The 27,803-nt window shown below is 43.3% G+C and overlaps 2 protein-coding genes across 3 annotated transcripts in view; one reads left to right on the top strand and one right to left on the bottom strand.

Annotated features, from left to right (window-relative positions):
* Window positions 1-1,017: 1,017 nt before the first annotated feature.
* Window positions 1,018-2,651, top strand: LOC310642737 (uncharacterized protein; the record flags this gene model as incomplete). The annotated part of the gene is made up of 2 exons (XM_083366626.1): window positions 1,018-1,036; window positions 1,555-2,651. The coding sequence occupies 2 exons, from the start codon at window positions 1,018-1,020 to the stop codon at window positions 2,649-2,651; spliced, it is 1,116 nt and encodes a 371-aa protein (XP_083222752.1).
* Window positions 2,652-3,641: 990 nt separating this feature from the next.
* INTS13 (integrator complex subunit 13) overlaps window positions 3,642-27,803 on the bottom strand; it is a 31,481-nt gene continuing 7,319 nt past the window's right edge. For both annotated transcript variants that reach the window (XM_083366270.1, XM_083366271.1), the window contains exons 3-17: window positions 27,062-27,136; window positions 25,523-25,725; window positions 24,116-24,196; window positions 23,455-23,545; window positions 20,702-20,830; window positions 17,583-17,667; window positions 15,875-15,985; window positions 15,186-15,275; window positions 13,611-13,789; window positions 12,363-12,533; window positions 10,506-10,660; window positions 9,551-9,781; window positions 6,001-6,140; window positions 5,013-5,148; window positions 3,642-3,810 (exon numbers count right to left, since the gene is read on the bottom strand). In XM_083366270.1, the coding sequence (XP_083222396.1) occupies window positions 3,771-3,810; window positions 5,013-5,148; window positions 6,001-6,140; window positions 9,551-9,781; window positions 10,506-10,660; window positions 12,363-12,533; window positions 13,611-13,789; window positions 15,186-15,275; window positions 15,875-15,985; window positions 17,583-17,667; window positions 20,702-20,830; window positions 23,455-23,545; window positions 24,116-24,196; window positions 25,523-25,725; window positions 27,062-27,136 (1,917 nt within the window). In that variant the 3' untranslated portion in view covers window positions 3,642-3,770. The remainder of the gene's footprint in view (window positions 3,811-5,012; window positions 5,149-6,000; window positions 6,141-9,550; window positions 9,782-10,505; window positions 10,661-12,362; window positions 12,534-13,610; window positions 13,790-15,185; window positions 15,276-15,874; window positions 15,986-17,582; window positions 17,668-20,701; window positions 20,831-23,454; window positions 23,546-24,115; window positions 24,197-25,522; window positions 25,726-27,061; window positions 27,137-27,803) is intronic.

Below are 27,803 nucleotides of genomic sequence, written 5' to 3'. Positions count from 1 at the left end.
TTAGCATATTTAAGGTCATCATCACCATCATCATCATCTAGTGTTGAAGTATCTTTGCTCTTGTTACATGACAGCTATCAGAATCAAAAACTACTTAATGTTTACACTTCTGCCTCAGAGACCTCTATGACATTAGCACTGGTAAAGCAGACGGAAGTTTTCAAATGGACCAAAATCTCCATCTTGACCAACATCCCATCAATATTTGATGCCATCGTTACAAATGGTGATTTTTACCCCAAACCTGGTTCTCCGTCCAATGCATGCCCACCAACTCAATCGTATTACCACAAAGCTCCAGCTTCATCAAAACATTTGACAGATACGTTAAATAACAGCACTTTGTTATCCGGTAAAACTCTACTAACATTTAGTTTCCTGTCTAAAACTATTAGCAACCCCGTAGTTTTTCCTTCTTTCTCCTCATCGGTTCCAATGGAATTGACATTATTATTTGGACTTGGTAATATATTGCCAATGGAAAAATTGCCTGACAGAAGACAAGTTAGCTCAGACAGAACGAACACCCATGAATCTTTTACAACTATTTCATTAACCTACAGATTTGTTACTACAGGAAACAGTGTCTTGGTATTTACGGAAACTGAAATGGACACTTCCCTGTGGGAAGAAGGAACATCTCTATTTTATATTACAACACCCAGTGCTGTTATCTTAAGCAGTGGATTCCTTAGTGAAACAGAAATGTCTCACAGAAAAAGTCAGGCACTGGAGTTGCTCTCTTACAGATCTTCACTGATTACTCACCCTCTAGAACTTAATACCTCCAGTTTTTATTTTTCTACAAATCAATGTGACTCCATGAACAATTTAGATAGAAGCTCCATGGTAGATCCTGAGGCCTTACAACTGGATATAAATGATTTAAGTTTGAAAAGCTCATTTGGAACCAAAATTAATGTCCAAATTACAGGGGATATTGCCTCAAAATTGAAAGAACCAGCCGTTGTTTTCAACAACAAAGGAATATCCACAGAGATCGGACTTCATACCGCCATGAGCCACAAAATAGAAGGTAAATCACACGCGTTCGTCAGTACAGGTAGCCCCCGATTTATGACCATGGCTGAACCCCAAATTTATGAGGTTAAGCAAGACGGTTGTTAACGGAGTTTCACCCCATTTTAAAACTTTTCTTGCCACAGCTGTTAAGCGAATCACTGCAGTTATGAAGTCAGTAACACGGCGGTTAAATGAATCCGGCTTTCCCATCAACTTTTGCTTGTCAGAAGGTGGCAAAATGGGATGTCATGACCCCGGGACAGGGCAAAGGTCATAAATATGAACCCATTGCCAAGCGCCCGAATTATGATCACATGAGCACAGGGATGCTGCGTCGGTTGTAAGGGTGGGACGTGGTTATAAGTCACTTTTTTCAATGTCATTGTAACTTTGAACAGTCACTAAACAAACGACTGTTAAGTTGCGCAGTGCAAATGGGAACTGGGAAGTGTCACTCGTTTTCACTCGTTTTGTCTTTTCAGGGCCAGGTTATTCAAACTCTTTTACATTTGCAATTTCATTTTCATTCAGGTCAGCCAAACACACCTCCCAGGATCATTAATGCCATTAAGTGGATCGCAGCAACAGTCGGACACAGGTTCTCGTTTTCCATACCACCAGAGACCTTTCAGGATCAAGAAGACGGGAATTCAACTCAGCTGACCCTCGGAATGAAACCCATCGACGGCCCACTGACAGATCTGGAAAGCTGGCTACAATTTAATGCACGGGATCAAAATATGCATGGTTATCCGCTTGATGCCGATTTCCAGTATTCCCCTCAGGAGTTTTCACTCTTTGCCATAGATTCGGGAGGACTGAAGGTCGAAGATAAATTCACTGTAGAAATATTCAGACCAACTGCTGTCCCTTGCCACATTTATACAGTAGTAACAACAAATAGCTACAACTCCTTCCTGAAAAACAGAAGAAGAATGAACTTCTTTTTAAAGAAACTTTCCAAATATTTGTTTGCAGACAGTCCCGGGGACATGGTTCTACTTCATCTCAGAACTGGGTCCACCGTGTTCACGTGGTACAATAAGCGGCTTTGCGCAAAGATTGACCAATGCCCAAGAGACAAAATCCAGGATGTGCTAAGGAAGCTAGGAAGACCTGGGGAGCACGTCAATCCAGATTTGGCTGAGGCCATGTTGCCAGAATTCAAAATTGAACGCATCGAAAAGGTGACGTATGCTGGGATCTGCTTATCTACGACAAAGCCAACCAATGATTCTGCCACGTTCAACAGGACGGCGGCGGCATTTAAAGGCGGCAACTGTTGGATGACGAACATGTTCTCTGCCTTGCTAATTGCGATATGTTCCACAACGCTAGCGTTCCTCATAGTTGTTCATTATCAGAAATATCACAAGAAAACATTTCAACCACAGGGTCCGCCTTCCTGTGGCGACGTCGATTTCGAGATGGACCTGCTGAGTTCTCGTAGATCTCCTCTAGGGGAACGAGATGCTCCGCCATCAGCTCGGTTACCGTTAGCTGTGCCAATGGTTTCTCAACAGCCTCCCTTCAGACCAAACCAAGGTCTGGTTATCTCAAGGCTGCCATCACCTCCAAAATACAGACTTCCGCCATTGTACGGAAGAACTGATAGGGATCCGGTATGATCCTACTCCAGTGATGGCAAACCTTTTAGAGACCGAGTGCGCAAACTGCAACCCAAAACCCACTTATGTATCGTCGGGTGCCGGGTGGGCGTGGCTGTGGTGGTAACGGCAAACTAGGTGGGACTAAAAAGTTCAATCAATCAATTCCAACTTTGCAAGATTTTTTTTTCCCCGTGAGAAGTTGAAATTGATTGAACCCTTTTTTTCCCCCACACAGTGGTGGAGGCCTAAAGCGAAAAGGATTTATAAAACCCAACTGAAGGCCTGGGACTGGGGCGATGGCGCGCGTGCCCACAGAGAGCTCTGCGTGCCACCTGTGGCACCCGTGCCATAGGTTCGCCACCACAGCCCTAGTCGCTTGCTCCAGTGCAAGTCTATTTTTATTTATTTATTAAATATATATGCTGCTCTATCTCGCTATCCAAAGGGAGTCTATGTAAAAGTCTATCTGAAATCCAAAATTCATTTCTTCTTTTTAAACCTTCTAGGCATAAAAAAAAAAAATGAACTGATTTTTTTGGCGAAACCTGTCCACATATTAACAATTATACATTTGGATATACAGAATTATATATAGTTCTTCCTTCGAAGTCAAAAGACTTAAAATTAGCCCTCTACTATTAACTCCATCTTAGGCATAACAACTAGCCAGTTCAAAAAATAGTGTTTCTTTAAGTGGGTTTCTATGGAATTACAGTCTAAAGCAGCATTTATCAATCTTAGCAACATTTAAGATGTGTGAACTTAAAACTCCCAGAATTCCCCAGACAGCGTGGATGGTGTTAACAGTGTTTCACCAAAAGCATGGACTTTCAAGTATATAGCGATATCATTAAACCAAAGAAAAAACTCAAGTAGCGGGCGTTGTGCTTTTTCTTAAAAAAACAAAAAACAACAACAACAAAAAAAAACAGGCAAGTCATTTTTATTCAGTCATAAAGACCTGAATAATAATTGAAATTCTGTTTGTTGTTAAAGAGTCAAACCCAGTTTGGAACAAATAGCATATTTATTTTGCACTTTCATACAAAGGCGCTAAAATTATTACAAAAATGTAAAAAAGCAATCGAAGTAGAGAACTGTACAGTTAGATAGAGATCAGGGTCCATATCCCAGAATTCACTGCCGGCTGGGTTTTCCATTTTCTGTGGTTTCCATTCTAAAACAAATCAACGTTACAAAGTTAATGAATTCCTTTGTCATTTATCTAAATTTCCTAAAATGAGGCTGACGAGAAATATTTCTATTTTCTCCTTTAAAAGGAGAGACGCAGTCCTAAAAAATTATGTGTTGAAAGCACGGTAGAATAAAAGCTGAAGAATACACAAGCCAGCTTGGAGATTCCTGTTGAACTGAAGTAAAGGTAGTCCTCGACTTACGACCACAACTGAGCCCAAAATTAATGTTGCTAAGCGAGACATTTGTTAAGTGAATTCTGTCCCATTCTATGACTTTTCCCCATTGACTTTGCTTGTTAGAAGGTCAGAAAAGGGGAGCACGTGACCCTGGGACACTGCAACCGTCATGAGTCAGTTGCCAAGCATCCAATTTTTGACCACATGACCCTGGGGATGCTGCAACGGTCGTAAGTGTGAAAAATGCTCGCAAGTCATTTTTTTTCCTGTTCCGTTGCAACTATGAACGGTCACTAAATGAATTGTTGTAAGTTGAGGACTACCTGTGTATAATAGGTGGCTGGCCCTGCCACAGAATAATGCAAAACAATCAACTTTGCTCCCCATAAAGAACAACAAAACTTACTGAACACTTATTTTAGTCAGGCGCTAGTGATTAATGAAATAAACTTATCATTTCTAAAATTCAATGATTCTGAAGCAAGATGAAATAAGCTGATCTTCAGCAAGACTTGCAAATGCAAGAGAAACTATATTAAATGTTGCACATAGGCTACAGTGAACTACAATATTTGCTGTAACTACCGTTTAAGTTGAAGAATGCAGAATTCAGCTTAGGAATTCCTGATGAGTTGAGGAAAAATGTATACTAATACGCTAGATTTTTTTAATCAGTTAACCAATGTCCATATAAAAATTTCCTTTGCAAGACAATGTATTTACACCAATTAAATCTTTGAAATTTTTCAAAGGCTAAATAAGAATGTCACCATTTTGCTCCTTATTCAGAATGCTTATTTTGAGTGGCGAACTATATGTGCATGTGATGTCACTATCAGAATATTTTAATGCCATCATTTTGAACCAAGAGAAGGGAAGCTCAATTACCTTCATATTATTTATTAAGATTATAGTTTAATGGGTTTAAGGGAAAAACCCATTTTCAGATAGGTTACTAACCAGAAATAACCACACATCCTGTAACAAGCTATGTTGAGATACAAACCCATTCTCCTCTTTAAGATGTTGATACAGTTCAGCCTTATTGTTGACAGAATTTAAGCGGCCAATAAATTCTTGATGTTTTCTAGAATTTGCTGCATTAATCCTGTTGCTCCAAAGAGACAGAAGGGATATCGGCCCTAAAAAAATAAAAATTAATGAAGAAAAGGTAAGTGCCCTCATTAATTTGCATTCTTATATCTTACTTTCATACATGCACTCCAAAGAAAAATGCCTTTTCCTGGGTTTGTATGGATATTTTTGCCTTACTTTTTGTAGTAAAATCCACAGTCGCCCCTCCAATTTATTAAGAATAATGATCTAGAATTCACTTTTTTTTTTTATTTTCGCACCAGGGAAAATCCAAAGCAAAGCCTTAGTACAATTTTGGACAGTCACCAGTGTGTGAAAACTACAGGGAGAGTCTGGTTGTTGACCTGTAACACAGTCACAACTGCAGAGTTTAAGAAAATGTGATAATGGGGGGGGGGGGAAAGGCAGAGTGGACTTAAGTTATTCCACACCAGGCCTCCTCCCCATATGGAAGAAAGATTTTCTAGGACAGGGCATTAATGAGCAAATAAAATATCTACCAAAACTGCCTCTGTACAACAAAAAGGTATAAATCAGAAGAATCTATGTTAGTATATACAGGTAGTCCTTGACTTACAAGGTGAGTTATGACCGTTCTTTGCACTTACGACCATTGCAGCCTGTAATGCCATGGTGTAACGAACTGACACCAAACAACATTTAATTCTACTTACTTTTCTGGAATAAGACCCATTCCATAAATCCAGGCAGGATCTAAATTGTCAGAATGGATCTGCAGTGTTTTTCTTAACAGAGGCTTAGCTGCAGCTCTTACCAACCTTCTGCTCACCCAGCATGTATATATTATGTATATTTTGCTATAAATAAAAAATATGCCCTCCATAAAGCCAGCGCTTTGCTTTTTTTTTTTTGATAACTTGCAATTATTTGGACTGTACCTTTATTTTTTTCCGGCCCTGGCAAGTCTTCCATTACAACAAGAGGCTTCTTATTGGGGGGCTCTGGGGAATCTGGAGAGTCTTTAATGATTTCTGCTTCGGCAAGTTCCTCTTTTTCACGATCTAATAAACCTTTTAACCTTCGGAGACAAAGAGAAAACAGCTTGGTAATGGCGACCTCAAGGATGCACGCTTGTGGTGTGTGTAAGTTGCACACTTGTTTAACCTGGCCCTTTCAGTCCTCTCACTTCCAAGGATGGCTACCTAAGCGGATAATGATGGAGCCTTTCCTTGAAGCCACACCGGATGGCCTTGGATGGTTCCTCCTGCATCCATCTCCCAATGACAAGGCAACTGAAGGGGCAGCCTCACTCAGTGGTCTCCGTTGCAGCTTTGGACCCAAATCACAGCAGAGATGAAACTGCCAGGAGGAACTAGAAATCCACGTCACAAAACCAGCTAAGGAATAAGGATGTAGGAGACGAGCCCGAGGGAGGGGGGGTGTCAAACATGTCATCAATCACGAGTCCCTTCATGCCCAACAAGAGAGTTCAGTCCAGCCCACCTTGAATTCCTTATCTCCCGCTAATTTCCCTTGGCCACAGGTCGGCAACCTGCGGCTCCGGAGCCGCATGCGGCTCTTTGAGCCGTCTCTTGCGGCTCCCAGCCGCCCGGTGCGCGCGCACCTCTTCCAACGGGCAGTGGTGCGCGCGCACCTCTCCAAATGGAGAGTGGCACCGCCCGTTTGGAGAGGTGCACGTGCACCTCCCCGAATGGGCGGAGGTGCGCGCGCACCTCCCCAAACCTTTGGAGAGGTGCGCGCGTACCTCCGCGCGAATGGGCAGCGGTGCCGCTCTTTCAGGAAGCCCGCCGCGGCCCTTCTGTGAAGCTGCCGAAAGTGGCAGCTTAGCAGACGGGCCGCGGCAGCTTCCGCAAAGAGCAGTGCCCCTGCCCATTCCGAGAGGTGCGCGCGCACCTCTCCGAACGACCGGAGTTGCGCGCGCACCTCCCCAAACCTTTGGGGAGGTGCGCGCGTACCTCCGTGCGAAGGGGCAGCGGCGCCGCTCTTTGAAAGCGGCAGCTTCCTGAAAGAGCGGCACCGCTGCCCGTTCGCGCGCACCTCCGGTCGTTCGGAGAGGTGCGCGCGCACCTCTCGGAATGGGCAGGGGCGCCGCTCTTTGCGGAAGCTGCCGCGGCCCGTCTGCTAAGCTGCCGCTTTCGGCAGCTTCACAGAAGGGCCACGGCAGGCTTCCTGAAAGAGCGGCACCGCTGCCCATTCGCGCGGAGGTACGCGCGCACCTCCGGTCGTTCGGAGAGGTGCGCGCGCACCTCTCGGAATGGGCAGGGGCGCCGCTCTTTGCGGAAGCTGCCGCGGCCCGTCTGCTAAGCTGCCGCTTTCGGCAGCTTCACAGACGGGCCGCGGCGGGCTTCCTGAAAGAGCGGCACCGCTGCCCATTCGCGCGGAGGTACGCGCGCACCTCCGGTCGTTCGGAGAGGTGCGCGCGCACCTCTCGGAATGGGCAGGGGCGCCGCTCTTTGCGGAAGCTGCCACGGCCCGTCTGCAAAGCTGCCGAAAGCGGCAGCTTTGCAGACGGGCCGTCGCCATCGGGCAACCGGGAACTGGTTCCATCTCATTTTTAAAAAAATGGCAGCCGCGTGCGTCCGCGCATGCGCAAAAAACCTTTTTGCGCATGCGCGTGCATGGACACACGCACGCGGCTCCCTCTTTTTTTAATTTGTGATGGAACCGGTTCCCAGTGGCTCTTTTTCTTTTTTAGGTTGCCGACCCCTGCCCTTGGCGGTTAGTAGTTCGGATTCTTGTGGAGAGAGCTTTGGCTAGCAATAAATCTTTGTGACCATCTGAACTGCCCGGATCTCCTGATTTCCTCGGCGCAGGACCAATAGCCCCACATATGGGTCCTACCTGAAGAGGACACCTTGATGGACATAAAAAAAAGCAAGCGCTCTACGAATGTTCGGAGAATGCGGAGAACCTGCTAATCGCTCTGTCCAAGGAACATGTGCAGAAAGTTCAGGCAAATATGGAAACACTCAAGCGAGGAGGATGAAGCCCGGCAGAAACACTGCCCTATCTGGGAAGGGTTCACCAGCACACAAAGCTCATTTCTTGGGATGCCAATGTTCTTGACACTACAAAGCTGTTCACCAAGACAGCGGAGGCCAGGTGCAAGTGGGGGCCAAGATCAGAACTAACCCCATGGATAAATTCCAAACAAAAGCGGTGGTGGATAGGCAGGAAACAAAACCTTTCCGAACATTTGTTGCCAGTGGAGGCCAAAATGCTGAAGCTCCTTCAGAAACACAACTGGGATCAGTATTAGTAGATCTTGAGTGAGGATAAAGCTACTCTGTTAGCCTTTAAAAGCTACGAAGAATTGAGTTTTGTAATTTATACATTAAGCATTTAGGACTCTATATTCCTAAAAATATTCTAAATATATGTTACCACAGATCAGGGGTAGGCAACCTTGGCTCTTTTTTGACTCGTGGACTTCAACTCCCAGAATTCCTGAGCCAGCACGGCTCAGCTTGGAAACCTCTCTTTTTCCTCTCAGCATGGCTGGCTCAGGAATTCTGGGAGTTGAAGTCCACAAGTCATAAAATGGCCTAGGCCTAGGCCAGGGGTAGGCAACCTTGGCTCTTTTATGACTTGTGGACTTCCAGAATTCCAGAATTTTGATTAAAAATCACAAGGCTGGATTAACCCTGGATGGGCTTTTGTGTAAGTATCTATGGCAGGAGTAGGCAACCTTGGCTCGTTTATGACTTATGGACTTCAACTCCCAGAATTCCTGAGCCAGCACGGCTCAGCTTGGAAACCTCTCCCTTTCCCCCTCAGCGTGGCTGGCTCAGGAATTCTGGGAGTTGAAGTCCACGAGTCATAAAAGAGCCAAGGTTGCCTACTCCTGCCATAGATACTTACATAAAAGCCCATCCAGGTTTAATCCAGCCTTGTGATTTTTAATCAAAATGCAACACCCTCAGATAAGACAACCCTAAACATTTTCCTCTGTTTTAATTTTCATTAGCTGGCTTATCTGCAGGCCACCCAATTTCCACAGGATTAACCGAACCCCATTTTTGCCGGTGTATTTTAGGACTCAAAATTCTCTTAAGGAAAACCTTAAGTATGTACGATGAAAGCATTTAGAAAAACCTGTCTTGGATATTAAGAGATAAAAATCTAGGGGATGTAATTGACGTCTTTGCAATGAATTTTACCTCATGATCAGTTGGTGTTTTAAGAGGCATTCCATTGTTAATCCAAAATAAATATTATCTTCAGACAAATGACGGAGGCAACAAAGCCAGCACTGAGGGAGGGTGCCAGCAGGAATTGACTCCCATAGCTAGCGGACTTCAAGGTGGTGTTGTGTTGCCCGTCCTATCGGCAAACAAGCTGGTTCCTGAAAATGATTTCAGAGGCCAATGTCTCCTGGAAGTCTTTCGTTCCCCGTTTTCTGACCAAGGTAGGGCAAACTAGCTCTTCGTGTCCTTCGCGCAATTCCCTCAACCCTTGAAAGCTCACCTTTCTGATTCCGGCCAGGATTTCTCCGATTCGTAATCTTTCCCTGCTTTCTCTGCTTTGTCCTCTTTTTCTTCTCTCTTCCTGCCCCGTTTCTTGCGCTCCTCTTCTTCGGGAGGTTTGCTTCTGCACGTCAGGAGACACTCCAGGACCCGCTGATGTTTCTCCGAGTTGGCGATGTGAGCCCGAACGAGGGTCTCCAGTTCGTTCCACATAATCCTGTACTGCTCGTCTCTGGACGAGGACACACAAGGAAGGAACCCAAGTAAACAACAGGAACCACGGAGCTGATACCTCCTAATTTTACTTTTACTTCTGCTTTCTCCCCTTATTTTTCTGGACACACAGGTAGCCCTCGACTTACAGCCACAACTGAGCCCAAAATTTATGCTGCTAAGTGACACAAGGGTGAGCTTTGCCCCCTTTTAGGACTTTTCTCGCCTCGGTTGTTAAGCGAATTGCTGCAGTTGTTAAATGAGTAACACGGCTATTAAGTGAATCTGGGTTTCCCATTGACTTTCCTCATAAGGTGGTCACGAAAGGGGAAATCACACGACTCCGGGACAATGCGATTGCGATAAAATATGAGTCAGTTGCCAAGTGGCTGAATTTTGATCATGTGACCCTGGGTTGTTAAGTGTGGAAAAACCGGCTGTAAGTCCCTTTCTTCAGTACTGTTGCAACTAGTACAGTCACTAAACAAACTGTTGTAAGCCGAGGACTACCTGTATTTAAACTGCCTCTTCCAAGGTGGACCCAACTCTCTAGAAAAATGGAGTTCCATGAAAACTATATGGTTTCTCAGAGCAAATTATATTATGGCAGCTTCTTTTGATATACCTAGCTCTTAGCATAGTAAAATATAGCTAAATAAAACAAAGTTATGCTGGTTGGAAGCGGTGTGTCAATCTTTGCATCCAAACTTTAAACACACACACACACACACACAAACACTTGCCTTTTAGGGCCCTTCCCTCTTGTCCCAACGGTTGATATCGGCAACGGATCATTTTTCCTTTCCATTTCTACTAGACTGTAAATTGTTTTCTGACAAGTGAGCACATCTTCATCTGTCAGTGCTTCTTTTACAATGACGCTGGCTAATGGCACCACCTAGAAGATTTAAAAAATAAAATAATAAAAAAAAATGAAAACAAAGATTCTTGTTGTGAACTTCCTTGATAGGCATATAAACGGTGATGCTTGGACTGGTTTTTCAGTCAAGTGAATTGTTAGTATTGCTGAAAGTTTCATTATTTCGATGAGCGTCCATGCTAATCACATCCAGATACAGACTTAACCCACAAATCTTAAAAAAGATTAATAGCTTTGTCTTACAAGGAAGGCATAACTTGGCTTCATAATCAATGCTTTCAAATAAGCCTTTATGTCAGGGGTCTTCAAAGTTGGCCCTTTTATGACTTGTGGTCTTCAACTCCCAGAATTCCTCAGCCAGATAATTAACAATATCTATTATTGTTAAATACATGTACCCAGGCATGCTGGCTGAGGAATTCTGGGAGTTGAAGTCCACAAGTCATAAAAGGGCCAAGCTTGAAGACCCCTGCTTTATGTAGTGCTTGTTCAATGATCACTCATTTGAATTTGCACGATTGCAATCCAGATGCTTAGTTAACCGGCCCGGATTTCCAATGGTTTTAGCATCCCATAATCAAAGATCACAATTTGCAACCTTTCCTACCAGCTTCCCAAGCCAAGTCAATGGGGAAGTCAGCAGTCTTTAAATATTCAATATGCATTTCCATTTGCTGAATGAAGGTGTTAATTTTTTTAAAAAACGTATGGAAACAGAATGCCAACCAAGCAGGCCCTAATTTCAAAATATTGATAGGAAGGCAGAGAAAGGGTAACAATAATTGAAAATTACTTGCTCGGATTCAATGCTGGGTGAAAACATTCTTTATTAACGAAGAAATAATAAGGCTGCTTCAACGAGGTGGATGAATGCTGAGCGTGGGGACCAGGTCAGATAAAGCTAGATACAGACAATACTGCCAGCTCATTGACATTAGTCTTATTGTTTTATATACCATAATAAAATGGAGAAACCAAAAGAGCTGTTAGATTCTCTGGACAACCAACTGCCATTTTTTTTTATCTTGGAATAGGCCAGCAATGGTTTTTCAATATCTAGGAGCACTGCATCTGGAATCTCCCAAAGACTGTTATCAAAATGTACTCCCTTTAAATACCCAACTCAGTGTTTCTAATGCTGACCGACAAGGTGCAAAAACAGCCAGGAAAAAGGACTTTAAAGATTAAAGAGAAAGAAGATTCAGTGTACTTTCGAACATGGGATAATTTCTATCAATGGCTAGAAAAACGAGTCTGAGAGAAAGGAACGTGATATGTAATTTTGAATATATATTAGTAAGAAGAAGGCTATCGAGTGATTAAGTAACATACTGTTTATGATAATTAACTATATCTATTATTGTTAGTTAAATACATGTACCCAGACACTATGCTGCTTGCTAAATATTGAAAATGTTATTTGGAAAACCCCAACTCCAACCCTAACCCAAAGCCCGACCCCACCTTATCCCTAACCCTATAAAAACTAATAAAATCTATATATAAAAAAGAAAGAGATGCTGGAAGGCTTGGAGGAACACGAGATTTGCAGAAATAGATTACTTTGTAAGACCCACTTGTACAATTTAACCATCAGTCACATCCCATGGATGTTCAATTGCCCAATATACTTGAAAAGTACCACCTTCGGAGAGCTCTGGACATTAGTAAGTAAAACATGACTGATGGCGGGGAGCTCAAGGCGGCCAGGGTTACCTACTGCCTGCATGTTGAAGATGGTGGTCTGTGAAATAATCATGGGCCAATAACGGGTGTGTTTCTCGAGCTGGTCTTTGGCTCGTTCCAAAGGAATCTCAAGACTGTCGTCATTCTTGTACCTGGGTTCTAGGAAAGGAGCAAGCCTATTTTCTCTCATAAATTCGCCAAAGTCCTACATAGGAAAAATAAAATAAAATAAAACAAAATTAGACTTTCCAAGAGATAGCTAAAATATAATATCTGTCCCCACATCTTTTTTTTTCAATATTACATTAATTTAATAATACATTAAGCGGCTGCATTGGCTCTTGAAAGCGAATAGTTTTGGGAGGGATCGTAAGGGCTATAAGCCACATGATCAGGAAGATTTTAACGTGTTTGAGCAACATGGTGGAACTAAGGTAACATACGACATACGACCGACAATCTTTGCTGGCCTGGCGAGTTTCTAGTGGTTTTGGAACTGTTGGTGAGACCGTTAAAAGTCGTTGGTGCTGTTTGAATTTGTTCTGCCAGCAGCAAGATCTGACTGCTGGCCCAGTGATGGATTCTACTGCAAATCAGGGCTGTTTCCAGAGGAGGCAGAGAGGACCTGGAGCTTATCGAGCGAAGGAACTGGATGAGGCTGTCGGCAGGCCCAGAGGAAGAGAGAGAGGCTTTTGGAGGAGTTGGTGGCGGCGGCAGCAGCGTGCTGCAGGGCCGAAAAGAAGCAAGGCCTCTTTAAGGAAAGGGTGGAAGAGTCAGGATCAGAAAAAGGAAAGAAGGCGAGGTTGTCAGAATACAAGCTAACTTGAGGGCTAATCCACATGGAGCCGCATTTCGATCTGTCCTGTTTGCCATCGTTCACTCTCTAGAGACTAAAATGGACAATGTGAAATTTGAGCGGGCCCCAAACAAAGAGTATATATCGGAGGTGGTGACCCTTTGAGAGCTGTATGTAATGAAATTTCATTTTGATGTATGCCGATTGGTGTACATTCAAAGTTATCATCATTTGGTTTGAAAGAGATGTCCACACCGTTCCACGTGAACGGTCAAAGGTGCAGAAGAAATTACAACTTTTTTTAAAAAAAAAAATCACTCATACGCCGTTTTCAAAAGCTGGGACACTCACACGTTCTAGTCGCATCGAACGAAACCACCGTGGATCGAGGATTGCTCCTATTTTAAAGCCCATGCCTATTAGAACTGAAGCGGAGAGCCTAACAATTAACTTGGGTTTTTAGATTTCGATTTCAGCCAAACTCACGGTGATCCTGTAGTCAGTGACTCTGCCCCCACATCCTTCGCTTATTGAAGGGGGATCCTCCAGAATGGACCGAGAACTGCTTAAGACGTGCAGGAAAATTTCTCCTCCGTGGCTGCTCAGCATGTGACTGATGACTTTAGAGCCAGACTTGCGAGGTTGTTCCAACAACACAGAACGACCTGTGGAGAGTGGGAAGGCTCTGTTAATTACTGGGCATAATGTTCTAGGCCAGGGGTAGGCAAGCTTGGCTCTTTTATGACTTGTGGACTCCCAGAATTCCTGAGCCAGCCACGCTGAGGGGAAAGGGAGAGGTTTCCAAGCTGAGCCATGCTGGCTCAGGAATTCTGGGAGTTGAAGTCCACGAGTCATAAAAGAGCCAAGCTTGCCTACCCCTGGCATAGATTATTAAATATCCTGACAATCCTTACAAAACGATGGACCATTTTCTTGTTCCTTTGCAGACAAAAAGATTCTTGATTGCTGCCATACTCACCACTTTTTAAAAAGTCCACGAGTCATAAAAGAGCCAAGGTTGCCTACCCCTGGCCTAGGCCGCTTTATGACTCGTGGACTTCAACTCCCAGAATTCCTGAGCCAGGCATGCTGAGGGAGAAGGGAGTGTTTCCAGGCTAAGCCATGCCGGCTCATGAATTCTGGGAGTTGAAGTCCATGAGTCATAAAAGCCAAGATTGCCTACCCCTGTTCTATGCGATACCTAATCATCCTTCTGGTTTATGATCAAAAATGGCTCTGTTCGCTTTTCTTCTGTCATGCTCTCATTGTGTGCTGAATAAATAATAATAGATCAAAAACCAATCCAATTGCAGGCTTCTAGATTATAAGAGATTTTTCCCACCGTGGGAAACCAAGCCATTCCATCCGTTCATGGACCGACTGCGTGGGAGACAGAATCTCATCCCGGTTCTGATCCTATCTATCTGGATAGCCTTAGTTTCCTTCTTCTTTCCACTTGCTGGTTTGGTCTAATTAGACGTTTCAACTACCAGTGAGTAAAACCACTGTCATAATTAACACAGACGGACCGCGTTAAAAGTTGTGTCATGCCTTTCTTTCAGACGTTTCAGCCAGCACATCTATGCTCCCGCCTCCCATTTATCCCTTGAAAAACATCTCTGAAGTGAAGTTGGGCTGAAGGAGGATGCCAAGTCTCCACAGCTGGGGGTCCACAAGAATCTGGGTCCCTCCTGAGATGGTCCAGACCCATGAACCACTAGACTGGACTGGCTCTTAGGAAGCGAATCTTGCCTGAATAACAGAATACAAGTTTTTCCATCCCAGATCCATCCGGTCTGCTCAACCTAAAAAGAAAAATTAAGGCTAACAACATCCTTTAAAGGAAAGGAAAATCAGGGTCAGCACTGGGCACTCCGGAGAATTCCTCCATTTTTGCCAGAAGGGTGGATGCCCTCTTAGAGCTGAAGCAGATTCCTAAATCTGAACCGACACTGAATCTGACCCTTGTCTCAGATGGTGTTTCTCCTAGTTCAATCCCAAATCCACAGTCAGTGAACTGCAATCGTTCTTTCCTTTGAGGGTTTGTGACAAATATTTTACCGTTAAGAAGAAAGTTGGTTAGGCAAGAAGAAGGACGGCTGTTTACATCCACAGGGGATATTCTGTACGCTCCGGTGCAATAATGCAGTTCTGGAAAGAAAAAGGAAAAAGGAGAATGTTTACAATTCTTAAAGAATACCTCATCTCAGTTAAGAGTTATATTCTTTACAGAAAAGAGTTTGAGGTGGTGTCATCCAGGCAAGTTCTTGGTTTAAAAACATGACCGTGCCCCCATTGCTATCATTTAGTGGTGGAAAAAAAGAACAAACAGGATAAATCTCTAGAATTAAGCCACATGTGAAAAGCTTTAGAGCAGACATGTCAAACACAATGCCCAGGGGCCAGATCCGGCTCGCGAAGTGGTTTCATGCGGCCCGTGAAGCCATCCTGGAAACAGTGAGGGAACGGCCCCCACTGCCTTGGCCCTGGCCCAGAGACCCTCCTTCTGCCAGAGACCCTCAGATCTGTCCCACTCCTGCCCAAGCCCCCATAGGCACCCTTGATGACAACGATGTAGAGCTGGCCATGCCCACCCAGTAGGCCATACGCACTCTAGCCACGCCCACCCAGTAGGCCACGCCCACTCAGGCCACACTCACCCGGCCCCCTGAGGGCAACCGCGATGCTGATGCGGCCCTCAATGAAATTGAGTTTGACACCCCTGTTTTAGAGGAATAATAAATATTTACCAACGCTATTTGTTCTTGGGGTACACCATTTTAAAGTGATGGTTTCTTTGAATGTGCCCTCTCTGCCGCCGCCGCCGCTGCTGCTGCTGCTGCTGCTCATGTGATTATCGCCTGTGATGCAGAGTTGAAAGATTAATTAATATAACTCCACAATGTTTTAGCAGCAACATGACCGAAAAGGGGACAAAATAACCGTCTTGCTAAAAACAAGCATTAACCAAGGAAAGCAAGAATGCATGTTGTTTTGAGGTCCCCATTATATGCTGTAGACAAATCCGTTAGCGTTAATGTTACTCTGAAGACACAACGGCAGCGATTTGGATCCCGTAATTCTTTTTAACAGAGATTTCTCGTTTTTCTTCCCACAAAACTTCCTTGGATGTCAAAATAGGAAATAGTTGTTGTTGTTTTTTGCTGGTGCAAGAAAGGCGGTGGGTCCTATCCAGGAAGCTTGGATGCTTTAAAATGATACATGTTTCTTTTGCTGTTGTTCTTGGAAAAAAAGTGTAAAATATCCTTATTTGTTATTAGTTATGAAATTTATATTACAGGTAGCCCTCGACTTACAAGAGTTCATTTAGTGGCCATTCAAAGGTACAAGGGCACTGAAAAAACCCTGACCTAAGATTTCACAAGACCGTTGCAGCATCCCCCCATGGTCACATGATCAAAATTCAGAGGCTTGGCAACTGGCATGTACTTACGATGGTCACAGAGTCCCGGGGATCACGTGATTCCCTTTTGCGACCTTCTGACAAGCAAAGTCAATGGGGGAAGCCAGATTCACATAACAACCATGTTACTGACTTAATAACTCAAGTGATTCATTTAACAACTGTGGCAAGAAAGGCCATAAAATGGGGCAATATTCACTTAACAACTGTCCTGCAATGGAAGTTTTGGGCTCAATCTGTACAGATGAGGGGTAGGCAACCTTGGCTCTTTTATGACTCATGGACTTCAACTCCCAGAATTCCTGAGCCAGCATGGCTCAGCTTGGAAACCTCTCCCTTTTCCCTCAGTGTGGCTGGCTGAGGAATTCTGGGAGTTGAAGTCCACGAGTCATAAAGTAGCCAACGTTGGAGACCCTTGCACTGAAAGATCCAGGGCAACCCACAAAACTGCACTGTATTTCACTTTCTCCCAGACTCGACTACAGGTACAGTAGTCCTCCACTTACAACAGTTCATTTAGAGACCGTTCAAAGTTACAACAGCTTGGAAAAAAGAGACTTATGACCGTTTTCCACACTGACAACAATTGCAGCATCCCCTAGCGCAGGGGTAGGCAACCTTGGCTCTTTTATGACTCGTGGACTTCAACTCCCAGAATTCCTGAGCCGGCCACGCTGAGGGGAAAGGGAGAGGTTTCCAAGCTGAGCCATGCGGGCTCAGGAATTCTGGGAGTTGAAGTCCACAAGTCATAAAGCTGCCTAGGCCAGGGGTAGGCAACCTTGGCTCTTTTATGACTCGTGGACTTCAACTCCCAGAATTCCTGAGCCAGCCACGCTGAGGGGAAAGGGAGAGGTTTCCAAGCTGAGCCATGCGGGCTCAGGAATTCTGGGAGTTGAAGTCCACGAGTCATAAAAGAGCCAAGGTTGCCTACCCCTGGTATAGATTATTAAATATCCTGACAATCCTTACAAAACGATGGACTATTTTCTTGTTCCTTTGCAGATAAAAAGATTCTTGACTGCTGCCATACTCACCACTTTTTAAAAAGTCCACGTGGGCTTCCTTATGATGCAGCAGTTCCACATCATAGTTGGCAGAGGTGTTGGCATGCTGCTCTTCCTGAATTTAGAAAAAAAACAAAACAGACAAGCATTGTAGCATTGCCTGAACAAACATTTTTTTTTGTTAGTTTAGTTTCTTTTTTTTAATCCACAGAGGGACAATGTTACCTTTTGCCTTTTAATACAAAATTGCCAAAAGGAAAAAAAGAAAAGAATGTTCAGGATGTGAACAACTTAAGAATTCTGCAAACAAACAAACAAAAAAGAAAGAAACAGAGAGAGAAGAGAGAGACGCCTTTTTTTACGAAAAAAAAAGGACGTAGGCAGCTTGGACCAATGTATGTTTACTCAGAACATTGTTCAAAAGAGCCTGCTTTCATGTAAGCACCAATTTTGGAGTGCAAAACCTCAAGATTTCTTCAAATTGCCTTTTCTGGCTTAGTGGGAAGCCAAGAGGGGAACTCGTTTTAATTTGTATTTGCCGAATTAAATAAAAGTGCAATATTAAAAACAGAGCCAGCACTCACTTCTGCCCAGTTGATGGCGGATAAGGAAGCATTTCCATTTCTTAAGGAACTGACAATAATCTAAAAGCTAGTCAGTCTTATTTTTTATTTAAGTTTGTTTTTTTTTGGGGGGGGGTTTAAACGAGAGAAGCCACACATAGTCTTATCTGACTGCTGAAGCCTAGAAGCTGCATGCAGAAGGATTTAAAAAAAAAAAAAAGCAAAATAAGCAGGGTTTTTTAAATGGCTGGGGCAGACCAACAAATGTGATGTATGGCAAATTAGCAAAACCAACCCACCGACCTAGGACTTAAGTTTTTCCAATGAATCATACAGAGGAAATAGATATTACAAGAAAGGACAAAAGGCAAGAAGAAGGAAAAAAAGCAGACCGGCAAGACACAGGTCAGTCAGTTGCAAAGAAGGTATTTGCAAACATTAAAAGGCGTCTTAATTAATTAAGTGTAATTAAGTATATCAGGGACGCGGTGGCTCAGTGGGTTAGGACGCTGAGCTTGTCGATCAGAAGGTCGGCAGTTTGGCGGGTCGAATCCCGAGTGCCGCGTAGCAGAGTGAGCGCCTGTTACTCGTCCCAGCTTCTGCCAACCTAGCAGTTCGAAAGCACGTAAAAATGCAAGTAGAAAAATAGGGACCACTACAGTGGGAAGGTAACAGCGTTCCGTGCGCCTTTGGCGTCTAGTCATGCCGGCCACATGACCATGGAGACGTCCTCAGACAAGCGCTGGCTCTTCGGCTTTGAAACGGAGATGAGCACCGGCCCCTAGAGTCGGAAACAACTAGCACGCATGTGCGGGGGAACCTTTACCTTTACTTAAGTGTAAACAAAATGGCCAAACCCTACTGAGCACAAAAGAGCTCAAATGCTGCTTTAGCATTTGTGATCTGAACAACAGATTTAAAATTCAGAAAACTATCACTCTAGCTTTTCCTTTTGTGCAGTTTTTCTTTAAAAAAACCCCCAATGCAAACAGAAATGCTTTATACTTTCTTACGTCGGCCCAACTGCAGTTCATACATCTGGCTTCCTCCAGCAGTCACAATCAGGCCAACAAAACAGGGGTAAATAACTAGGTAGTCCTCGACTTACGACCAAAATTCAGCCCAAAATTTCCATCACTGAGACATTTAAGGGAGTGAATCACTGCAGTTGTTAAGTTAGTAACATGGTTATTAAGTGGCTTCCCCCCCTTGACTTTGCTTGTCAGAAGGTCACAAAAGGGGATCCGTCACAAATATGAGTCAGTTGCCAAGTGTCTGGATTTTGATCACGTGATTATGGGGAATGCTGCAACGGTCACCTGTGTGAAAAACGATCACTTATTTCCGGTGTTGTTGTAACTTCAAACAGTCACTAAGCAAACAGTTGTAAGTCGAGGACTATCTGTGTTAAATCTGGAACCCTAAACGTACATAATAGGGAGTGAGCTGCAGAGAACACACTGGGTCCTACTTCGGAATAGACATGCAGAGGATTACCTTGCATTTAGTAGTTTAAAAAAAGGTATATAGACAACGGGCCACATTTTGTTGCCTTGTTAACATTTATATTGTGTTTTATTAATCTAGATGAAATCTTATCCTATATTGCTTGTCCATGTATGATATAAAGGTAAAGGTAAAGGTTCCCCCGCACATGCGTGCTAGTCGTTTCCGACTCTAGGGGCCGGTGCTCATCTCCGTTTCAAAGCCGAAGAGCCAGCGCTTGTCCGAGGACGTCTCCGTGGTCATGTGGCCGGCATGACTAGACGCCAAAGGCGCGCAGAACGCTGTTACCTTCCCACCGTAGCGGTCCCTATTTTTCTACTTGCATTTTTACGTGCTTTCGAACTGCTAGGTTGGCAGAAGCTGGGACAAGTAACAGGCACTCACTCGGGATTCGACCCGCCAAACTGCCGATCATCTGATCGACAAACTCAGCATCCTAACCCACTGAGCCACCGTGTCCCTACATGTATGATATGCCATATGCTAAATAAATAAATAAATGTATTGTCTCAGCAAAAGTGCTTTCTTTGTTAAAATAATGGGGCCTGATTTCTGCTTGTTACAAACACCTTTACGTTGAGAGGATGTGGAAATGACACAGAGGAGAGAAAGGCTGACTAGGCCACTAAAATGCACAAGGGGGAGCAGGGAGAAATTTCTAACACAGGCTTAAAAACAAAAGAATCACAGACAAAGTCATTTGAAGCAAACGAGGCTACCCTTACATAAAGTTTTATTTAAAAAAACAAAACATTCCAATACTACATTAAAAACAATTGAATAAACTGCTAAAAAAAAGCCAATGAGGCTATTTGTTTGTTCTGTGATCCTTTTTTTTTTCTTCCTCCTCCGTAAAAATTTACTAACCTGGTCACAGACATTGAATGTAGGCTAATAAAAAAAAAATGAGAAACAAGGAAAAAAAAGGTGATAATGAAGAGGGAGGGGGGAAAGAAGCAAAGGTAAATCATTTCCAGTAAAATAAATCGTAAAAAAAAAACAAAAAAACCCGTTTCCGACGGATTTAAAAGAAACGGCTCGGCGGCATCGGCACCGCGACGCTGTTCCGGGCAACTTTACCTTCATGGGGATGTTAGTTATAGTGGTTGAAGCCAGATCAAAATGCTGCTGAACTAAAAGGTTCAGTCTGGTGGCCAGGTGCCGTCCAGCCCGAACGCTATGGACTTCGCTGGTTAAAACAGGAGAGAGCTTTTTAAAAGAAAAGACAAAATACACACACGTACAAAGACGTAGAATATACTCAGTGGCAATCAATTCAAGACAACAATTTAAAAAGGGCTTAATTTATTTATCTTGGAACATTTTATGTAGCCGCCTGCTCGCTTACGGTGACTCTAGGCAGCTTACAGAAAATAAAAACGCAATGTAGAAGGAATAAATAATAATAAAATAACGTAATAAAATAATAAAAAAAAACCACACACACCCCTCGGTCATTAACATACAGCCAAATAAAGCCATTTGATGGGCCCCATCCCACTCTGGCCCGCTGGCAAAGCCAAGTCTTTGGGGCCTTACGGAAAGTGTCAAAATGGGAGTCCAGTTTAATTTCCGAAGGGATGATATTCCAGAGGGAGGGAGCCACCACGGAGAAGGCCCTTCTCCTGGGTCTTTCCTTCCCCCAGATGTACCTCCTTAGGGAATGGGACCTGCAACATTCCTTGCCTCCCTGTTCTGGTGGGCCGGGTGGACGTGCCCCGCAAGAGACGGTCCCTCAGATAACCTGGCCCCAAGCCATGAAGGGTTTGCACCTGGTTGCAAGTGGCTTTTTCTAAGTACAGGCAGTTCTCGACTTGTGATCGTAACTGGGGCCAGAATTTTCATTGCTTAAGCAATGAATGTGATTCGTGCCCAATTTTACGACCTTCCACGATTGTTAAGTGAATCACTGCAGGCCGTTCAGTGAATCTCACTTCCCCCGCCGACTTTGGTTGTCAGAAGCTGACTGGGAAGGTTGCAAACGGCGAACACGTGTCCCTGGGATGCTGCAACCCTTGTAAACGCCGGCTGGTTGCCAAGGTCCCGAATTCTGATCGGGTGACCGCAGGGACGCTGGTAGTTTTAAGTGCAAGGACTGATCCCAAGGCACCTTTTTCAGTGGCGTTGTAACTGTGGCGGTTGCTAAACAAATGGTTGTAAGTCGAGGACTTGCCTGTACTTCACCAGTACAGGTAATCCTCGACTTACAATGGTTCATGACCGTCCAAAGTTACAACGGCACTGAAAAAAGCGACTTATGGTAGCATCTCCGTGGTCGCACGATTTACACTTGGACGCTTGGCAACTGACTCACATTTAATTTAATAAATTTAATAATTCTAATAATTTAATAATAAATAAATTTAATAATAAATTTAATAAATTAATAAAATCAAATTTATGACAGTCGCAGAATCCCCCCTTTTGCGACCTTCTAACAAGCAAAATCAATGGGGAAGTTAAGATTCGCTTAACAACCATCTTCCTAATTGAAACAACGGCAGGGATTCGCTTAACAAACGTGGCAAGCAAAGTCGTAAAATGGGGGCAAGTTAACCAATCTCTCACTTAGCCACATAAATTTTGGGGCTCAACTGTGGTCGTACGTTGTGGCCTGCACTCATATGACACCTCCAAAAGCCAAATGCACAGGTGGCATTTATTAGCCCACCTAACACCTGTTCTCAGGAGCCCAGAGAACAGGTGGATCGGTTCAAGGAAGACCTCAGACACTCAGCACAAAGCTGAAACTGCAGTATTTCATGTCCTACAGTTCTTCAGCTTTACTGGACATTCTAAGACATGAGATTCAGTTCATCTGGAGAACATCAGCTTGGAGAAGCTGAGTTTAATTAAGTCAGTTTCTCAAGTCTGGGGGCCTTCACTGTGGTAGCCTCCATCATGGATTCAGCCCAGTCTAGCCTTGCTTCTTAGTAATGATGGTGCTCAGGATCATAGAATCATAGGGCTGGAAGGGACCTTGGAGGTCTTCTAGGCCAGGGCTAGGCAACCTCGGCTCTTTTATGACTTGTGGACTTGAACACCCAGAATTCCTGAGTCAGCTATTGTCATAAAAGAGCCAAGGTTGCCTACCCCTGTTCTAGGCCAACTTCTCCTTCAGCATTCCTGGTGGATACTTTGTGGAAAAACAAATTATTCAAAACTCAGGGCTGACACAAGTATCTTCTGCAGTGCTTTGTGTGCCCTGCTAGGACATAAAAAGATGACTTTGGATTAAGAAAGTTCACCTGCTCTGCTGATAAGAACATAAACCACAAAGAACAAAACTCAACCCATCTAGATACCTTCTCGGTTGCACAGATTTATTTAATCTAATAAGTGCAAAACTGCAGTGCAATCTGATCATTCAGGCTTAAAACTCAGCCTTACCATCTACTTGCTGTATCAGATGTTTGATCTAATGGGCTACTAATGTAAAAAAAAAAAATCTACTCCTTAACGAGAATGCCCATTCAATCTGAATGGGATTCTACAAAGGGGGAATTTTCAATCAGACAGACGGAACAGTTTTAAAAATGTATAGGGTGGGAGACAGTCATGCAGTGAGAGGCAAATTCATGCTTTTTAATTGATTTAATTAGCTTACTTATTTGATGATGAATTTTAAATTATTCTTGGCAGCCTGGGGAGGGCTTTTCGTTAAGAAACCCACATTTACATTTTAATTAATAAGCAAAGTCAAAAACAGAAAAAGCCAAACTACTGTGGCCTTGGGGCAGGGACTTGGCTGCCTCTAATACTGTATGCAAGCTTAACTGATGTTTTAAAGACACAATTCATAAACCAATGTTTTACACTTTTAAGATGCTTACCTCTTTTTTAAGATGATCTGACACAAGGCTTTCTTCCCCAACAGGATAAGTATGAATTAAAACCAGCTCACATTTCTGGATCTGCATCAGACTGAAAAAGCCAAAATGTTTTGTTATAAAGTAAATAACGGTGCATTCAAACCACTGATGAAAACCGAAGACCAAAACTTTCAGAGGTCGCTGTAACGTTTACAGGAATGCGGTTATTATTAAATTCAGGAAATAATTAGGCATAAAGCATCTCTAATTCCAATAAATATTCTACATGCTCTCCTACGTTCTTCTATGCAAATTTCTGAGAGAAGCATTCGGCCCCCGACCTCTCGTTACATGGAGGATAGGGAAGGATTCTCAACCAACTATTTAAAGATATTGATGAAATAGAAATATTAGTGTTTCATTAAAAGCATACTGAATCCTTCGATCTTAAATCCTGGAATCTTGCCGGCTCTAACTGAAGATGTCAAAAGTGGAACTGGATATTGTGCTATTTGCTGTTCCACTGAATTATTCAACTTCTTGTGCAAATTCATACAGAAGGTACCACAGCTAACAAGCTCTTGCAGATTCTATGTCCACAGTGCAACTGCGCATTTCATTCTTAAGATTATACATTCCAAACATAAGGTATAGTCAAAATGCTACGGATTTGTGCACTTACTGATCAGAATTCGCCGCTAACTTATTGTGTTCGTGTATTGTTTCCTGGACAAATTCCTCAAGCATTCGTACATGGCTATCACTGGAAAGGAAAAAAAAACCCCAATTTTAGAAAAAAATAAGAGAGTAATCATCATAACTCATGGAAAGTTTAATATGTTTTCATTAAAATTATTTTTAAAACATGCTATTGTATATCCTAGTGCTCTAGGGAATAGCTTTTTTTCTGAACTGAAGTTGAAAACTGAAGACTTGGCTCTTTGAGCTCTCTGACCCAGGCTGAGAATTTTAACTGGGGTTTTATTTTCAGGGATACCTTTAATCTTTTAATTCTCTTTTAACTTTGTATTTTATATTGATGTGATTTTAAAATGCCCTGTAAACCGCCCTGAGTCCTTCGGGAAAGGGCGGTATATAAATCTAATAAAATCTAAATCTAAATCTAAAAGCTGTAAGTTTTCAGTTCATTACAGTTTTGCCACTGTTTTATCCTGATCTGCAAAACTGGGGGGGGGGAATGCTCTATGGTAAAATGCTTTTTTTCTATTCCCAAAGAAACATCACGTCAGTATGATTACCAGTAATTTGCTCAACTCTGGGGAGACTTCACCTTAACAAATACTTTTATTACTAATTTATAACTTGACTCCAAAGTTAATGGAGAAATGTTTCTGCGGATTCAGGATCAAATTAATCAAGCCTGGTGGTCTTCAGTATTAACAAATATCCTCCTTAGTAGACAATTTGGATGATGAATCCACCACTTCAATATTGCGTCAGGAAAACAACACGGACGTAGCTGTATCTTCCCAAGGAGTCAAGCTTGATTCCGAGGTGAATGTTATCCCCCCCCCAAATCTGCTCTGAGACACGGAAACGGCCACATTCAACTGACTAATACTTCAGTCACATAGAGGTAGTCCTTGACTTACAACAGTTCACTGTTTGAAGTTACAACGGCACTGGAAAAAGTGGCCTATGACCATTTCTCTCACGACCATTTCAGCATCCCCCAGGGTCACGCGATCAAAATTCAGACGCTTGGCAACTGGCTCATACTTACGACCGTCACAGTGTACTGGGCTCATGTGATTCCCCTTTGGCGACTTTCTGACAAGCAAAATCGGGCAGGGGGGGGAGGAGGAGGGGGGAGCCAGATTCGCCTACCAAGCATGCGACTAACTTAACCCCCTGCAGTGATTCCCTTAACCACCCTGGCGAGAAAAGTTGTAAAACGCAGCAAAACTCACTTTAACAACTGTCTCGCTCAGCAACAGAAATTTGGGGCTCAGTTGCGGTCGCAAGTCGAGGACCACCGGTACAGACCAATCAGAACATGGGTGGGGGTGGCTTAGCCCCAAGACTGGTACCGTAACATGACAGGAAAGGGGGGGGGTTGTCCACAAACCTCTTCGCGTTAGTAATGCAGATGATCCGCCCTCTGTTTCCCACCCGGTCGGCGTTCTCCATTAACAAGGTCCTGGCTTCGTGCTGGTACTCGGTAATTTTGCAGAGAGCTTCTACGGCTGCCACTAAGCCGTGCAGGATACTGCAGCATTCTGGGTCCGCGTGAGGATTGGGAGGCCCAACGGCTGCCAGAGCGGCCATGAGCTGATCAAGAAAGAAATAAGCTTGGTTATACACCATTCTCCCTTTCTAAAGCGAAACAGATTACGAGTGAGAAAGGTTTCTCCTGTATAATTTAAATGGCTACGAAGCTACCTTGGATTTAAAACTCTTTCTTTAGATTTTAATTGAACAGGAACGCTTCTTCCTATCCCTTCTTCTCCAAACCGAAAGCTATGCCTTCCTAAGCCCTACTTGGTAAACGTCCTGCCAGGCTAAAGAATAGCAACTGGCTCTCTGGGATGGGGCTTCCCCCGCGGGGGAGAGAACATTTGAGCCGTGGGGGCACAGTGGTTCAGAATGCAGCATTGCAGGCTGACTCGCTGCCCACTGCCAGCAGTTCGATCCTGACCGGCTCAAGGTTGACTCAGCCTTCCATCCTTCCAAGGTCAGTAAAATGAGGGTCCAGATTGTTGGGGGCAAGAGGCTGACTCTGCAAACCCCTCGGAGAGGACCGTATAAGCATTTTGAAGCGGTATATAAGGCTGAGTGCTATTGCTATTTGTTTTGCTTCAGTACAGTAATCTTTTTTTAAAATGAAACAAGAAATGAATGTACAGTTAAGTGACTTGCATATTTTCATGTGAACTGCGTACAGACTATGTTTGAAGTTGGTCAACCACAGACCAAACTCTACGAAGCATTGCTTCAAATGACAGTTGATATCCTACGATAGGAAAAGGCAAACGATTGACAAACGTTTTCTCAATCTGTTGATAAATACTTAGCCAACTGGTCAATACGTAGCTCTATGAAACAGAAATGGAATAATTCCTTGCTGACCAACCAGTTTGCCCCATAAAACTAAACAGGAAACAGAAATGAAAATAAACTTGATGGGACTACAGTATCACTAGGAAAAACCAAACTGTCTCACTACTTTAAAAAAAAGCATCATTTTATAACTTGGTATATTTCTGCAAGAATGAGTTGAATTTATCATTTGGCCATAAAACGCAGCAGATAATCTTGGGCTAGTCAATGTACCTCACCTTAAATGTATTCAACAGAATTGTTGAGAGAATAAAATGGGACAGGGAGGGGAGAATCGTAAGTTCCCTGGGTTTCATAAATGTGCGTCTGAGGTTTGCTTTGGATATACAACCTCTACAGATCAGACTGAATGGGAGGGACTGTTTCCACTTGCAGATGCCCTTTCAGTACTACAATCTCATCAACTAGTTCTTTAGCTGAATTTAAGCTGTGGCTGACCTAAATTTTGATTTTAGTAGAATCTGTCTCTGTCTGAATCCAAACAAACATTTGTCTGTTTTATGGTGAAGTAAATGCAATTGTGTGGACTCCGAATGACTTAATTTACCTCCTGCAAGTTTTGGTCTTCCTGGTTCCACGAGTTTAAGACATTTGCTCCAGAATCGCTTACAATGAAGTTCACCTGAAAGTGTAGGTAAAGGTTTAATGAGGCAAACCAACATTGCTCAAATATATCCATGATTTGATTTGATTTGATTAAATTTATATTCCGCCCTTCTCCCTGAGGACTCAGGGAGGCTCACAACAATAAAAATTAAAAAAACATAGAGTAAAAAATTTAAAAAAGAATTAAACAACAAATGCAAAATTACGAGACAATTTAACCCAGTAAAAGTGGGTTAAGTGTAACCCTGAGATCTTTCTAAGAAAGATAACCCCATCGCAAGTTACTGGAGGAAGAGTTTACCACCTCATGTGAAAGAGAAGAGTCAATCAATACATTGCCTAAAATTTCAGTCCAAGGCAGCATCTTATGCCTTCAAATGGGACAGCTGATAAATGTCCTATGCGTATGCTAGATCAGCACTTCCCAACCTTTTCTATACCACGCAGCCCTAGAATTCTTTTGATATATTCTCGCACCCCTTGCAAAAGTAGTAGCTGGTTATGCATGTACACTATAATTTTGAAACTGCTAAACCCAAATTTTCGCACCCCCTGGAGTATCGTCTCGCACCCCCGGCTGGGAACCCCTGTGCCAGATTATATAATAGCATACAGTTCAAATAAAAATGCCCGGACGTCGTTTTAATCTCACAGGAATACCTTTATGAGGCTTTGTCAAAGAA

This window comes from Vipera ursinii (genome assembly GCF_947247035.1).
Source record: "Vipera ursinii genome assembly, chromosome: 6".
NCBI classification, from domain to species: Eukaryota; Metazoa; Chordata; class Lepidosauria; order Squamata; family Viperidae; genus Vipera; species Vipera ursinii.
Note: the sequence above shows the minus strand (reverse complement) of the source record. Positions and strands in the feature narration are given on the sequence as shown.